Source organism: Odocoileus virginianus, chromosome 6, assembly GCF_023699985.2.
Source record: "Odocoileus virginianus isolate 20LAN1187 ecotype Illinois chromosome 6, Ovbor_1.2, whole genome shotgun sequence".
Classification (NCBI taxonomy): Eukaryota; Metazoa; Chordata; class Mammalia; order Artiodactyla; family Cervidae; genus Odocoileus; species Odocoileus virginianus.
Window position 1 is genome coordinate 32,838,123 of NC_069679.1, and position 15,538 is coordinate 32,853,660.

General features: G+C 36.4%; 1 protein-coding gene across 2 annotated transcripts in view; it reads left to right on the forward strand.

The window, feature by feature from the left end:
* Window positions 1-15,538, forward strand: part of ATL1 (atlastin GTPase 1) — a 68,788-nt gene that overhangs the window by 43,673 nt on the left and 9,577 nt on the right. For both annotated transcript variants that reach the window (XM_070469105.1, XM_070469104.1), the window contains exons 7-9: window positions 7,595-7,687; window positions 8,753-8,891; window positions 14,898-15,025. In XM_070469105.1, the coding sequence (XP_070325206.1) occupies window positions 7,595-7,687; window positions 8,753-8,891; window positions 14,898-15,025 (360 nt within the window). The remainder of the gene's footprint in view (window positions 1-7,594; window positions 7,688-8,752; window positions 8,892-14,897; window positions 15,026-15,538) is intronic.

Genomic DNA, 15,538 nt, shown 5'->3' on the forward strand with positions numbered 1-15,538 from the left:
TTCACCACCACCCCTTAATGCCTCTCTTCCTCTTTCTGATGCTGGGTGCTTACCTAACTATAGCTTGTGGTCTCATTGTTGAATGTGCAAATCCCATCCCACTAGCTAAATTATAAATATGTTAAGAGCAGGACCTTTACAGTTGACTTTTTTTAGTCTAGACCACCTACTTTATAGGCTTCCCAGGTGGCTCAGTGATAAAGAGTCTGTCTCCTAGTGCAAGAGACTCAGGAGACACAGGTTCTATCCTTAGGTTGGGAAGATACCCTGGAGTAGGAAATGGCAACCTACTCCAACCTTTTCCATTTTCCATGGAAAATTCCAGGAATAGAGGAACCTGGCAGGCTACAGTCCATGGGGTACCAAAGTGTCGGACATGGCTGAGTATACACACACCACCTACTTTATATACAGCAGACATTTAATTAATGCTTGCTAATTATGGTGTTATATGCATATTTAGGATTGTATATAGCTTGCATACAAATAAACTTACTGGACTCAAAATTGGAAAACATGGATTCAAGATTTGGTGTAGCTATTACATATCCTGCCTAGTATTACCTCTTTACATTTTTAAGATAAGACCCATAAACAAACAGTTTAAGTCAAAATTGATGAGAGTGTCCAAAATGCTTATACTGGGCATGGCCCCTTCTTGAACTGCAGAAACACAATCATGGAAGTTCTTTTTCAGTGGAAAAAGGTAGTAGAATTTCTGAATTGAAAGTATTACATTGATGGTTTATAATTAAAAAGACAGCACATTTAATTAGTTAAGACTAACAGAAAAAAGTAAGATGTTCTCAACAACAGTTTGTATGTGGTATCATCAGATTTAAAGGTGGTCCTAGTACATAATCTTCAAGTAGTTAGACAAGACTGCAACTGCTATGAGGCACGGAGGATAAGCCATGACTATTGGATCAAGAAATAGGCCATAAAAGACATTGAGTCTTGGATGTTGACCATGTTGTTGATTTAATAACTGCCATGACCTCATCTTTTTATATGTATAAAAAAGCAAGATTTATGATAATTTGGAAGGGATTAATCTGGACTCCGGCTTCCCTGTTGGCTCAGGGATAAAGAACCCACCTGCCAATGCAGGAAATGTGGGTTCAATCCCTGGGCTGGGAAGATCCCCTGGAGAAGAAAATGGCAACCCACTCCAGTATTCTTACTTGGGAAGTCCCATGGACAAAGGAGCATGACAGGCTACAGTCCTTGGGGTCACAAAAGAATCTGACAGGACTCAGCAACTAACCACTACCACCACCAATCTGGACTGTTACAGATTATTCTCTCATTTTTCTGTCTATATCCTTGGAAACTTCTACTCAAAGAGATTCTTAAGTTTCTTTTCTAATCATGTACAGTGTAGGTATCTTTAGCTAATATGAAACTTTGATTCTTTCAGCAGATTTTCTGCGTAAAGTATCTATCGGTGTCCCTATAGATAGTCTTCTGAGTCTTAGAGAACAGAAGATATTTTGGTCTTATCTGGAGTGCCACAATTATTTTTTTTTTAATTTCTACCTGATTAACTATTAAAGCCTATCTGAAAATCCAGCCATAAAGTGTAAATTTCTAAGTTGATGATTTCTCTTTCAAGTTTTTCTGATTCCTGTATTCTGTGTCTGTTCAGTTCAGTCGCTCAGTCATGTCCGACTCTTTGCGACCCCATGAACCGCCGCATGCCAGGCCTCCCTGTCCATTACCAACTCCTGGAGTTCTCACAAATCCATGTCCATTGAGTTAGTGATGCCATCCAACCATCTCATCCTCTGTTGTCCCGTTCTCCTCTGAGTACATTTTAAAAAGGGAAGACAATGTTCCCTTTATTTTGGCTATTTAAGTACTGAGAATATTGTTTGAAATTTTCCTGAAGTCTATTTTTAAAGTTTCCTATTGATTCACCCTTGTTTTGTTCACAATTTTTTATTGATGTCCAATTCATCTCAAAGAAAGATGAAAGGCCTTGCATGGTGTTTTTCTATATTTCTTGCCTTTGAAAGGCTATTAAAATTTTTATTCTTATTTTTTTATGATGAGCTGGGATATTTAAATGCTGTCCTGGTCTTTCTACTGTTTTTAACCATTTTTTTCTAACCTAACAATTTTTTTCCAACCTAACTGTTCATTTTTTTCCAAGCTAACAAGAGGGACTAATAATTAAGTGAACTTAGTTGGAAAATAACTGATAGTTCAGGATAGTAAGCAACAGGATCCTGAATTCTGCAGCAAATTTCTGTCTTCCTGTGCTAAAAGAAATTCCTTATAACTGAGCTCTAGGCCAGTGTTTGAATTCAACTTTTATACAACAGTCTTCAGATATAGTAGTTATAAACAGTTGGGGCAATATGATTACTTTTTTCCTGCAAAAATCACTAAGGAAATGGTTCAGGAGGTCAGAGGAAGAAAAAGAAGGTATTGCAGGAGTGAGGTGATTGGTAAAGATAAAACTGAGTAGAGAGAGATACACTGTCAGGGTAAATTTCAGAATGTTAGAGAGTGAAATTGAGTCTTCCGGAGTCAGCAGTTTGTTTTGAGGCCTCAGTTTACTAGTTAAAGAAGCTAACTAATGAGTGTTTTTTATCTTCATTTTTATAGAACATCTTATCTATATTATTTATTTTGACATGTCCAAACCTTAACACAATATTATTCTAAATTTTTAAGAGTAATTATTACTGTAAATGCAAATATTAGGATTGTAATGCTATACAAATAGGAAGCAGAAATTCTTCCAGGAGAAGATTGCAGCTTTGATATACACAAGCCTGTAACAAACAAGTTGCTCAAATTGTGTGCTTATGAAAAGCACCTGGGTCCTCAAGCGGGTGTTAGAACAGTGCTACATACAGTCAATAATCTGATAGTCACTGATCCTACATTATGGACTAAACAAAGTAATTTGCAAATTGACAAGAATGAGAATGGCCTCTACGTGTTGTAGAGAACCCAAGGCAAAATTTGACTGACTACTTTTGCATAAATTTGTTGCTGGTTTAACAGACCTCCAACCATTAGTCTTTGGGGCATCCTGATTAATCTGGTTACTACTTAGGTCTTTGCCTCTGTTCTTTATAAAGCACTTCCTTATGCATTCAGTGACACAAGACAATTCAAGATAAAATACAAGACAATACTTTGTATGAGTTTTCAAACAAAGAAGGAAAAGCAGCAAAAAAAACCAAAAAACAAAAACAGATTAATGGCAAAAATATTTACTGAATAATATACCTCTAAACCCAAAGTTCTAATAACATTATACAAAAATTAGGTATAATTTTTTATTCAATGAGTACACTTACAAAAAAAAAGGTTGAATAACCCTTTACAGAGACATAGAACTAATGACCCATATAAAGACCCACTGAGTCTTTATAACAAAAATTCTAGGATAACAAATTAATCAGCAGCAAGAGCTCAGTGAAACAAATTAGGACTCAGATTTGATCATCGTTGAGACAGATTCACCTCTAAGTAAATTTCAAGGACAGATGGAATTTGGGAACAGGGGACATGGAAAGTAGACATGTTAACCTGAGGTTCATAGGGAATACTGCCCAGTGAGGGCATTCAGAACTATCTCGGTAGGACTTCAGAATTGTCGGGGGATGAGACCTTCACTCAAAACTTGATACAAAAACCAGAGCTGAGTTTATTGGTTAGTTTAGTAAAAGAGTTATACTTGGGAGGTTCATTGAGCAAAACAAATGATTATTATGAAGAGTTGGGGGCTTTGTCTTGGATTTGCATGGTTTACAGAGACAAGAATGGGTTAACATCAGTTTTTGAATTATTTTTTCTTGTTGAATACAGAAGCATGTTTTGTGTCTGGTTATAGAGGTTAGCAATGGGTTGACACAGCCTCAGTTTTCTGAGGTGATTCTTCTACTTCTTGACTGACTTTTAAAGTATGAAGCTGGCTTTCAGTGGGCTGTTGGTTGAAGTGAGGTGTTACTTACTTAGAAGGGTTTAAAATGAGTTCCAGTGTTTACTTACTACCTGAAGCTGAAATTAAAACTGAAATTGATTGATTAAATAGGTTAAACCAGTTCAGGTATTCACTGGCTACATGACTCTAGAATAGTTTTTTCCTGGGAGTTTGGGAGTGTTTTCACATATTTATAATGGATGTGCACATAAATTTAGCATTATGGTTCAGATAACATTTTTTCATGTAAGCCTTTTTATACTGACTTAATACATGTATTGATACACTCCACACTTTTGTAATATTTAGCTATGTAATATTATGCCATAATGTACATAACCATTCCCAATTGTTGAGCATTTGAATTTTTTTCCATTTTTCACTAATAGTGGTGCTGTAGCACTCCTTTTGAATAATTTCCTAGAGGAAATTATGGTCTTCAAAGGAAAATAAACAAAAGTTACAATGTTTTTCATAATTTTCATCCTCTGATCACTTGAAGGATATGCAAAGTGTAGGTCCATCATTTTCCCCAGTTGTCTGACTGGATTTAATTTATTTTTAAAAAGTATGACCAGATATTTTTATCTGAGAAAGTTAGAGTAATCTGTATTCTTGACTTTTTAAAGCTCTACCTATATGTATGAACAAATAAAATTCAGCAGTGTGGAAAAATGGATGCATTTTGAAATAAGGACTGAAATTCATAGCATTCCATACAGGATAAATGTAAAGCATATGAATTATTTGAGGAGGGGATGGGGACAGTGGGTGTACTGTAGCTGGCTTATACCACTTTGAGAGCTAACTAGTAAATATTCAGGAGTTACATAAGCCAGTTATTAAACTGTTAGTAGCTTGAAATCAGCCATGGTGGGCACATTTGCACAGCAGAAATTCTCAAATGCCACAAGTGAAGGCATGCTGTTATTGTTGGAGAACCAGTTTATACCAGCACAGCACTGGATGGGAGCATAGGGAAGCAACTTAGAATTTGACACTAAAGGTAGATAGAATATAGAGTACTTATTTAAGAAAATAAGACTTCATCTTTGATCCTATTCTACACATGGTCCTCATTTCGTTGACTTGGGAAGATGCCCAGTGAAAAAGACCAAGAAAAGAGACTAAACTCTTCCAAGAAAAATGCAAAATATAGCCAAATCCACATAGTTGGTTTCATTTATCCTGATTCATGAACCTCTATTTTGCAAAAGTTGCTTCTTATCTAACCTCTATTTTCAAAGTGCATGTTTTAAGTAGAAATGTTCTAAATACAAATTATCATACAAAAATGTTGACAAGAATGAACATCTATCTAAAGATAGTGGACTATTTAGAGATAGTGTATATGGATATTTTTAAATGGTCTGCTCCACGGGAATCTCTCCTTTCCCCACAAGAATCCACGGAACACACACACACACACACACACACACACACACACACAGACACGGGGGCGGGGGGGACTTACACTGTAATGAAACAAGAAATATCCATAATTCTAACTAAGACGTGTCCCTGTTTAAGGAAAGAAGATGTGAGCTAAGGATTTTATATCCAGCAAAATTGACTTTCACTTATCAAGGGCACAAAATGTTGTTAGCATGTAAGAATACAAAGAATGTTGTTCCCATGAGCCCTTAATGAGAAATCTCCTGAAGAATGAGCTTCAGTTAAGCAAAGATGACGTAACTTCACCAAAGGAGAAATAATCATATACTATGTGCCTCCTAATAAAAGAACACTCTGCTTCATAGAGTCTGGCCAGAAAATAAAACCGGAGTCAGATCAAGACTCTGTATCCAGTTGCCAATTTGTAGGCAATTCAGAGGACGAAAGAACATGTTGAACTGCCCTGGAGCTATGCAGTCAGCAGGGTTCAGGTTATGGAAATCTATCCAGGTCAGACTTGTAGGTTCTTCAACAGATAAACTGTAAAGGGAAAGAAAGGATGGAAAAGCTTAAAAGAGTTCAAAGCGGTATCAATTTTAATGGTCAAGACTAAAAGTCTCAATTAGAAGCCCAGAGATGTAAACGCTTAGACATTTAAAGATAGCTAATGTCAGTAAAATATTCTAATTTTTCCCTCAACTTCCTGCATTTTTCCAGATACTAAAATTGAAGTATAACTTAATTAACTTATTAAAGAATGCTTTAATGTGTCAGATTGTAAACTATGTGTTCTATACTTAATTTTGAGGCAGTGCAGCAGGAATTTTCCCAAGTTTAAATGCCACCTCTTCCACTCTGGCCTTGTGGCTTTGGGAAAATTACTTGATTAACATCAGGTTGGAGGGTGAAAGTGATTTTTATGTATCTCTTTTAAGACAAACTAATAAATTATAACTTCTCCTGGGGCAGGAGTGCATGAAATACATCATGTGTATGATACCGGTATTGTGCTTGATATACAATAGGCATTTGATAAAGGAAAGCTGCTCTTAACTTTGGTTGCAGTAGGTGTGGAGGGAGGCCCAAGAATTCTGTACTTTTTTAAGAGCCTCTCAAATGATTCTAATGATTGTTCTAATTTGGAGAAGACAGTCCCTGATAAAAATCCTTCTGGATATAAACAAATACTCAGCTTCAGGGATGTTTATCAATGCATTTCTTAGAATAGTACTTAGAAAAACTGGAAAACATCTAGGAGAATGCAAAATAAGTTAGGTCTATCCATGTGTTAAAATACTATGTGGCCATTAAAATCAAATCAAGTAGCTACCATAGCATTAAGTACCAGGTACTGTTCGAAATGTCTTCTGTATACTATTTCATTTAGTAGTCCTGTGAGGCTGGCTCCCTTATTATCTCTATTTAACAGATGAAGAAATATGATATTACAAATAACAAGTTGTGAAGCTGAAATATTTCTAAACTATTAACAATAAAAAATTTTTTATAATAAAAATTTTGGCCTTGTTAGAGGAAAGACTGAACTAGCTTTCTAACAGAAAATATTTCAAAATTGTCATGTGAAGAAGCGATCAAAGCATTTGCAGTCAAAAAGTGGGAGAAAAAAGTATTACAAAGGTATGTTAGTTATTTTTCTGGATTTTTACAAATGTGTTGTGGTATTTGTCAGTGTTTTAAAATTTGTAATTTGTTATTTTTCTCATTGTAAATAAATATCAACTTTTTAGCCCATTTTTATACCTTTTTCCTATTGAGCCCTCTCCCCCACACAGATTGTATAACTTTCAGGCCCCACAAAACGTGGATTCCTGCCCCTCTGCCTACCAGGTATGCATGATGAGAACCCCTGAAGAAGAGAATGGGACAGATGTAATAGAGGAAAAATATTTAGACAGATGGAAGGAGAAAACTTTCCTCAAATAAAACTTGAATCTTCATAAAAAGCTTCCTGAAAACTGACAGAGATGCCTCAAACTGGCTGAATGGCACTATGTAACTTCAGTCATTTTGGGGGCAGCTTTCTATTCACATTCCATGAAAACAGGTAGGATGATCTCAGAGAGGAGTGAATGCTCAGAAACAGCTTTCCTAGGTTTTATGTTTGCTTTTTAATTCCTTTATGTGGAGAAGAACACTATTCAGATAGCAATAATATAATTTAATATATTACAGTAAAAAACAGATGGAGGCAATTTAGAGTTCCTTTATCAATCCTTTCTTCTTATTATCTCTTAGAGTCTGATATTTCTCGTTCGAGACTGGAGCTTCCCATACGAATTTTCATATGGATCTGACGGTGGCTCCAAATTCTTGGAAAAACGCCTCAAGGTTTGTTAGCTGTCTAGATGCATGAAATTTCCCCAACAGTGATCTAAAATTATTTTTGTTAAGTGACTTCTTGAATAGATACTCAATAGCCACAGCGTCATTTGACCTTCATAGTATCTCTGTGAACAAACTAAGAGTGATACTTAATAAAATGTCAATTACAATTTTAAATATTATTGATAATTATGATTCAGAAAAAGAGTTATTTTGTAGCTATCTGTAAAAAATGATTTATTCCTAAAGATAAAATCTTTAATTTGAAGAGTTAAATCAGTTGAAGATTGACAGTACAAATATCTGGATTCATGTTTAGTAGAGGCTTAAAGTCAATTTAAGAAAATATTTAAGTTTTAAGATCCCCAAAGTCAATCTTAGGACATTTTGCTAGTAGTTCACAGAATGTGATATTAGGAGGAGGCTATTAACTGTCTATGTCATGATAGTTCAATAGTTGAACAGATATCCCCCAAAATACCTAATGAGTAATCAGAAAAAAAATGAAGATTAAAAAAAGAAATCTTGATAATCAAAGTAAATCAAAGATTTACTTTTTAAGGCTATGGTTATTTTTAGGATAATTTGTACTACTAACTGTCTAATACATAGGGGAAAAGGAGGCAATTTAGCTTGTATATAAATACCCAACTATCCAGATGTCTTTCTAGAATTTAAATGTATACCTGCCAAGTGACAAGAGGCTGTCTTTGAGTACCTCCTGAAAAGAGGGTAGGAATATCTTATGATCTACTCATGTCTTTGTGAGTACTTTGAATTAAAATTTGAATTTGTAGGAACTAGCTGGAGTAAAATCCCACTAATTTGTACTAAAAAATGGGAAGGCTCTTCTGAGTAAGAGTAGACATTTGTTAATTATAGTAATAATGCCATATGTATGCTATACTTAAATGTGGCTATGTGGCAAATTGACCCAAAACTTTTAGTATCAGCCCTGTCATGTCATTTTTTATCATTGTGACCAGACATAGCAAATATAAATGCCACAGAATTCTTTTGGAGTTCAATTTGTGTTGAAAGTCATTTAAACTTCAGAATGATTTACTACAGGTCTCAGGGAACCAGCATGAAGAACTACAGAATGTTCGAAAACACATCCATTCCTGTTTCACCAAAATTTCCTGTTTTCTGCTACCTCATCCTGGCCTAAAAGTAGCTACCAATCCAAACTTTGATGGAAAACTGAAAGGTTTGTCTGTTTTAGTGAATGTGTTTATGTCACTAAGTCTGATTACAAAGATGTCATTTTATCCACTGGGCTTATAGCTGCTAGTTTAGTTTATTCACTGATCTGGGTGTGCTGATTAGAAATTGTCAGGGGACAATCCCCAGCTCATGCTAGAGCACCTCTTTGGTGAACTGTGGGGTTCTATGGGTGCTGAATATGTACACAGAGAAAAGAGACTAAATCCTGCACTCATCTGGGGGCAGTAACCCTCACCCTTTCTGAGAGGTTCCTGCTCACCTCTTCATTGAGAAATGCTCCTTAATATCTTCCTTTTACATTTTCCTTATTTATATTTTTTTTATACTTTCCTTATTTATATTAAAAGGGAAAATAGAAGTCTATATTAGTGGAATATTTGTATTATTATGATTAGAGATAGAAAAAAATATTGCATAATATTGAAGTGAAGCTCTTTCAAACTGCTGCTGAAAAATTTAATTATAAATCATTAAAAACTTCACTAATAATGAAAGCATCTTCTGGATGAGGAGTAATTTCTTAAAAAACCAAAAGCCCCAAAGTGTTTTTCAAAGTAATAGTATGTAATCATCTCTTAAATAGAGAGATATGACTAATGTTTTAAGATTCCAAAGCAATTGAAATTGTCTAAAAAAAGGGGGGAGGGGGACACCAGGAGGTGGAGGCAGGAGTCTGCAGAAGCAGAAGCTAATCCTTCCTAATAATCATTAGGTCTTTAGATATTTGCTTTGCAGTTAATCCAAAGTAGTACTGATCTCACATGGCCTCAGTCTGCAACGGTTTAGAGCGGGGCTTGGATTCCCAGCCAGAGATTGGGCTAGAATGCTGTGGTGAAAGCACCAGATCCCAGCCACTAGACCAGTGGTCAGTGACAAGGGCCCTGGCCCTTTTGACTCTGCAGAAAAGAATTCCCACAAAGACGGAAAGTAGTGAAACTAGGAAAGTATTTATCAAGAGGGGAAAAAAAGTGCAGTATATGTGGATGGACACACAAGCAGACTCAGAGGGAGAGTCCCTGAGTTGCACCCTCATGGCATTTTGAATTACTTTTATGGGGCGTTTCTTCCAAGTTTCCTTTGGCCAGTCATTTTGATTTACCTAGTTCACAGTCTATCTTTGGTGTACCTCAGGATCCTTCCATGTGTGCAATGCATCTCTTAGCCAAGGTGGATCCTACTGCAAAGGCATCTGGGTAGAGCATCCCTTGACATTGCTCCCCCTTTCTCCTGCCATTAACCTTTTCTGCACATGTATGTTCAGGGAGGTCTCCTGACTTCGCAAACAAGAAATACCTGGTCTGGGCAAGGCCCAGCCTCCTCCCTTAATTGTCCTGCTATTCCTGACTTGGGAGTTTCCATCAGTAGGGAATGAATCTCCAATTGCTTTATCCTGGGGGAGGCCTATCTACCTCCTACCTCAGTACAAAGACATTTCTGACTTTTTTATTTGTAAGCCTAGCATTGAGTACACCACTAAATTCAAACATATGCTTAATTTACTCTGGCCTTTCTGCATTGTGCCAGGGGTAATGAGACAGTGGCATAACAAGCCTTGCAGCACAGTTCTCAAAGGACTTTAAAATTACTTTTTAAAATGACAGCTGAACAACTTGTGTTCAGTTTTGTGGAACTGGCAAGTTTGAAAAGCAAACCAATTTTTTTCCCCCGTGTATCCATAGTGTTTTCTCTCAGATACCTTTTATTTCACCATGCAGTTAATATCATAAATAGAATCCCCAATTTCTCAATCATCAATTGTTTTTATACATGTTTTAAGTTGTCTTCTCGTTATACAGCAGAAAGACAACTGTAGGCACATATTAATGCATGGATTCCAGGATCCTGTAATTTCACCATCAGTTATGAATTCCAACCCACCAGTGAGCACACAGACCTCTTAATACTGTGCAGTGACCTAATGGCTTCAATGTGTTTTGAATAAATTACATAAAGAGAGGGCTCCCACAAGGCCTTCCTTTCTTCTCTGGGGTTGGAGGGCCATAAGCAGGCAGAGCAGGAGCAGGCCTTCAACAACAGTCCTTTATTGGGACAAAAAAGTACCCTGCCTTTCCTTTCCTGTAGTACACAGCTACAGTTCTTAAATTAACAGATACAGTTTGCAGTGAAAGAATTCAGGGAAAGAGTTTAACATGAATCATGCTGATATAAATCACACTTTTTAATAGATTTGTTCTCTATCACATTTTACTCATAATCTAAACATATATTGACTCACAGTTGGTTTACAGTTACCCATGAGTTGCAAGTTTACCAAAGTGGCTAGCCTGAGGGAAAGAGAAATGAAAGGCAGCTTCAGTTGCCTGTCAAAAGTTCCATTTTAATGAGGCTTTACAAGACTACTGCTAAATCCCTCTGTGTGCCAAAATGTTCTAGTTTGCCTCAGCGTTTCCTTGGGAAGTTTTGAGTCTGCTATCTACATCAGTTTTTCATCCTATCCTGAGTCTTATAAGACGGTGTTATTTCTGTCCAGAATGTCTTGTCTTCTGGCCAGGCTGTTCTCCAGAGGGCCTCCAGGGGAAGAAACATCTTTGAATAAACAGTTGTGCAGAAATTCTTTGATGATAGTTTCTCACATACTCTTTCAATACACTTACAGAAATAATTTTCTAGTTCATTTATCAATAGTAGTAATTGTTATTATTTGTTCATGGTCCCCCACATTATCAAAATTATTATCCTATCTTACTATTTCATGTTATTTAAAACTTATAATACTATGATTATATTTAATTGCTATTAGTTTAATCACTTCCCATTTAGGAAATCAAAAGGACCAAAAGCACTGAATCACATTCATCCATGATACATTTGACCAGTTCTTACCAAGTGTCTACTGAATATGTCCCCTCATATAGCAAATCCAATCTTGTAATTAACAAGGAGTTAACCTTTTTATGAGGTGGTTCTGTGTTATAATACCACCTGTAGAATGACCAGGTAACCACATCATAAATTGGGGAGCTGCTTCCTTAACAGCTGCAGTTAGACTTCAGAAAGCATAGCCAAACCCCAGTGCAAGGTTATTATTTTTAAAAATGTATTTCTCATGACTTGTCAGAGTCAAATGATCCTGAAAAAATATCTTGGTTAGTTTCCACAGCAGCCCTACACCATAGGTGCATCTGCCGTGTAGAATTCTTATAAAGCATGTATCGTGTCCTCAATTATTGTTACAGATAACTACTTTGACTTAGATCCTGAATTCCTAGCAAGGTTTTACTCTTGTGACAAAAATTCTTGAAGAAATTATGAAAACAGAACATCATCATGAATAATCATCCAGCCACACATATTATTGAACGTTTGCAGTGAGCCAAGGCTGATGAGCACACCTCCACAAATTGATCTGAACTGGTCTGCAGATGTTCTGGGTCATGTATTTACTTGTCTTCCACTAATATTGTTAGCAAGAGTTCCCACTTGTGTATGTCATGAATATATTATTCATATTTTCTGAATCAAAAATTGGAATACCTGGCTTTGGTGAGAACGAAGTTATATGGCTAATGCTATTGTCAGAACACATTTTTTGTCCAGATGTGTGATACTGTGTTGGTTACTTTGATAATTAATACACTTGGTGCCAGAATGTGTATCTCATTCCATTACAATTTTACAAGGAAATTTAGGGAGGAATGGAATTTAAGTATTTGCATGTTTTGAAAGTGATTTTAATGTGGTTTTAGAAGGAGAAACCTTCTTTGTTTTATACAGATATTCCAGAAGAATTCATATATTCTAGATATATAGCATTATTCTACTAATGTTGAAAAAAGCATAAAATCTTATAGTAAAAAAGAAAGCTATTAGCATCAGTGAATACAGATATATAATAGGCAATAAAACACAACAAAGGAACATGATAATATAATACAAATACCAGTATTTCAGTGAAAATTGGTAACTAAGAAGCAAACCACCATAATAAATACATCTGAATAAACCTATAATAATACAGAGCACATGCATGCATGCTGAGTCACTTCAGTCATGTCCAACTCTGAGCCACCCTATAGACTGCAGCTCACCAGGCTTCTCTGTCCCTGGGATTCTCCAGGCAAGAATACTGGAGTTGGTCACCATTTCCTTCTCCAATGCATGCATGCATGCATGCTAAGTCGCTTCAGTCATGTCTGACTCTGTGCGACCCTATGGACAAGCCCACCAGGCTTCTCTGTCCACAGGATTCTCTAGGCAAGAATATTGGAGTGGGTTGCCATTTCCTTCTCCAAATACAGAGCACAGTTACCAGTAAAAACTGGTACAATGCAAACAGAAAAATAAATTTGAATTAACTCCTGTTCAAGTCCTCATAAAATATGGACGCAAATTTCAAAGCTGTACAAAACATGAAGGAAGATACGTTGGAAGAATTTCTAACATCATGCTCATACATGTCATAAAACAGTAAGCAAAAGAAAAGAACCATAAATTCTTATATAAACTGGTATTTCAGTGTATACTGGGGTCATAATAACAAGCAGAGAATATGCAAAACACAATCATAAAGTTTGAATCTTTATCCTTAAGACCTTAGAAATCACCAATCCCAAAGCCTGAAAACTCAGTGACTGCTGAAATTAGGTTTTTAAAAATCAGAGGCAGTTACTGCATTTGCTTAGATACCAAGTTTCTGGATATACCAAGTCTCTGCTTTTTACGTATGATTTAAAAAATTATTGCTGTGTTCAAAAGACTACTCTGAATATGTTTTCTTTGTTACTTTGCTAAATTTGTAATGCTAAACTTGAACCTAATACTATAAAATGGGTTATGTGTAATCAGTTCAGTTCAGTCACTCAGTCGTGTCTGACTCTGTGCGACCCCATGAACCACAGCACGCCAGGCCTCCCTGTCCATCACCAACTCCCGGAGTCCACCCAAACCCATGTCCATCGAGTCGGTGATGCCATCCAACCATCTCATCCTCTGTCGTCCCCTCCTCCTCCTGCCCTCAATCTTTCCCAGCATCAGGGTCTTTTCCAGTGAGTCAGCTCTTCACATCAGGTGGCCAAAGGATTGGAGTTTTAGCTTCAACATCAGTCCTTCCAATGAATTCCCAGGACTAATCTCCTTTAGGATGGACTGGTTGGATCTCCTTGCAGTCCAAGGGACTCTCAAGAGTCTTCTCCAACAGCACAGTTCAAAAGCATCAATTCTTTGGTGCTCAGCTTTCTTTATAGTCCAACTCTCACATCCATACATGACCACTGGAAAAACCATAGCCTTGACTAGACGGACCTTTATTGGCAAAGTAATGTCTCTGCTTTTTAATATGCTGTCTAGGTTGGTCATAACTTTCCTGCCAAGGAGTAAGCGTCTTTTAATTTCATGGCTGCAATCACCATTAGTTGTACTAAGTAACTCAGACTCCTTCTGATCAGCTAGCTAAAAGGCCTCCATTGCTTTTCTTACAGTTTTATTTTGTGTTGCTGAGTTTCACTAGTAGAGGAAGCCCTAATTTCACTTCTTTTTGAACTTGAGTACTAGCTAACACACCTTACACAGTTCTATACACTTTTCATAAGATTGGCACAGTAAACACAGAAAACTTTTGGATATACTTTCTGGAGGGAACACATCTTATAAGACAGTAAATATCTGCCCTTCTTCCATTTATGACTGTCTATCAAACCATGAACAAGACTTAAAGGCATCAGAATGCATGACATCATTATGTGAATGGGGTGTGAAACATTTGTGTATTGTTTAATATCAAGAAAGCTATTTTATAGGTGAAAGACAAAAATATGTAATTGGAGTGGAGATGAGAAAGACCAGCAATAGGAGTTGGGCAAGGAGTATAGTTCACCCTGAGAAAAGTGGGTTTCAGGAGTAATTTAGATGATCAGAAGGTGAGTGATAGCTTTATCACTGGGGGAAAAATAGAGGTAATTACCGGATGTTTTATGGTATTCCATGAAAGACTAAAAATTTTTAAATAATGATGAATTTTCTTTTACTTTAGAAATAGATGATGAATTCATCAAAAACTTGAAAATCCTCATTCCTTGGCTGCTTAGTCCCGAGAGCCTAGACATTAAAGAGATCAATGGGAACAAAATCACCTGCCGAGGTCTGGTAGAGTACTTCAAGGTATCATTCTCATTTCTAGAGCACTTGTATTTAGATTTGACATGTTTGGGAATGCAGTTCCTTCCTAAAACAACAGAAAATTATAGGCTCCATATTATGAGGGGACAAAGGTATGAGGAATATATACAAATGGTTCAAAAAATTATTAGACTCTCAAGAGGAGCTTGCTTTCTGAAATTATTTTTTGAGAAAACTTGAGGTAACTTTACTGTCACCTTTTATCTTGAGGAGAATATATTTCAAAACAGAAATGTATCTAGGAGTTGGAAAAGTCTTGCTTCTTTTTAGGGGGAGGAGGTGTTTCCCAGGATCACAGAGGCTTCATTTATGACCTATACTTAATTTTACCTTCATTCTCAAGATTTTCCCTAATGGGTTATACTTTGCCTTCCTACTGGAGAAAATTCTTCCACATTTCCTGCTTTCTGCACCATGGGCCAATTTGAAATGGAAATATTTTAAAGTTGCATTTACCTGTTTACCTCAGATAGCCCAAAACACATTTTTTAAACC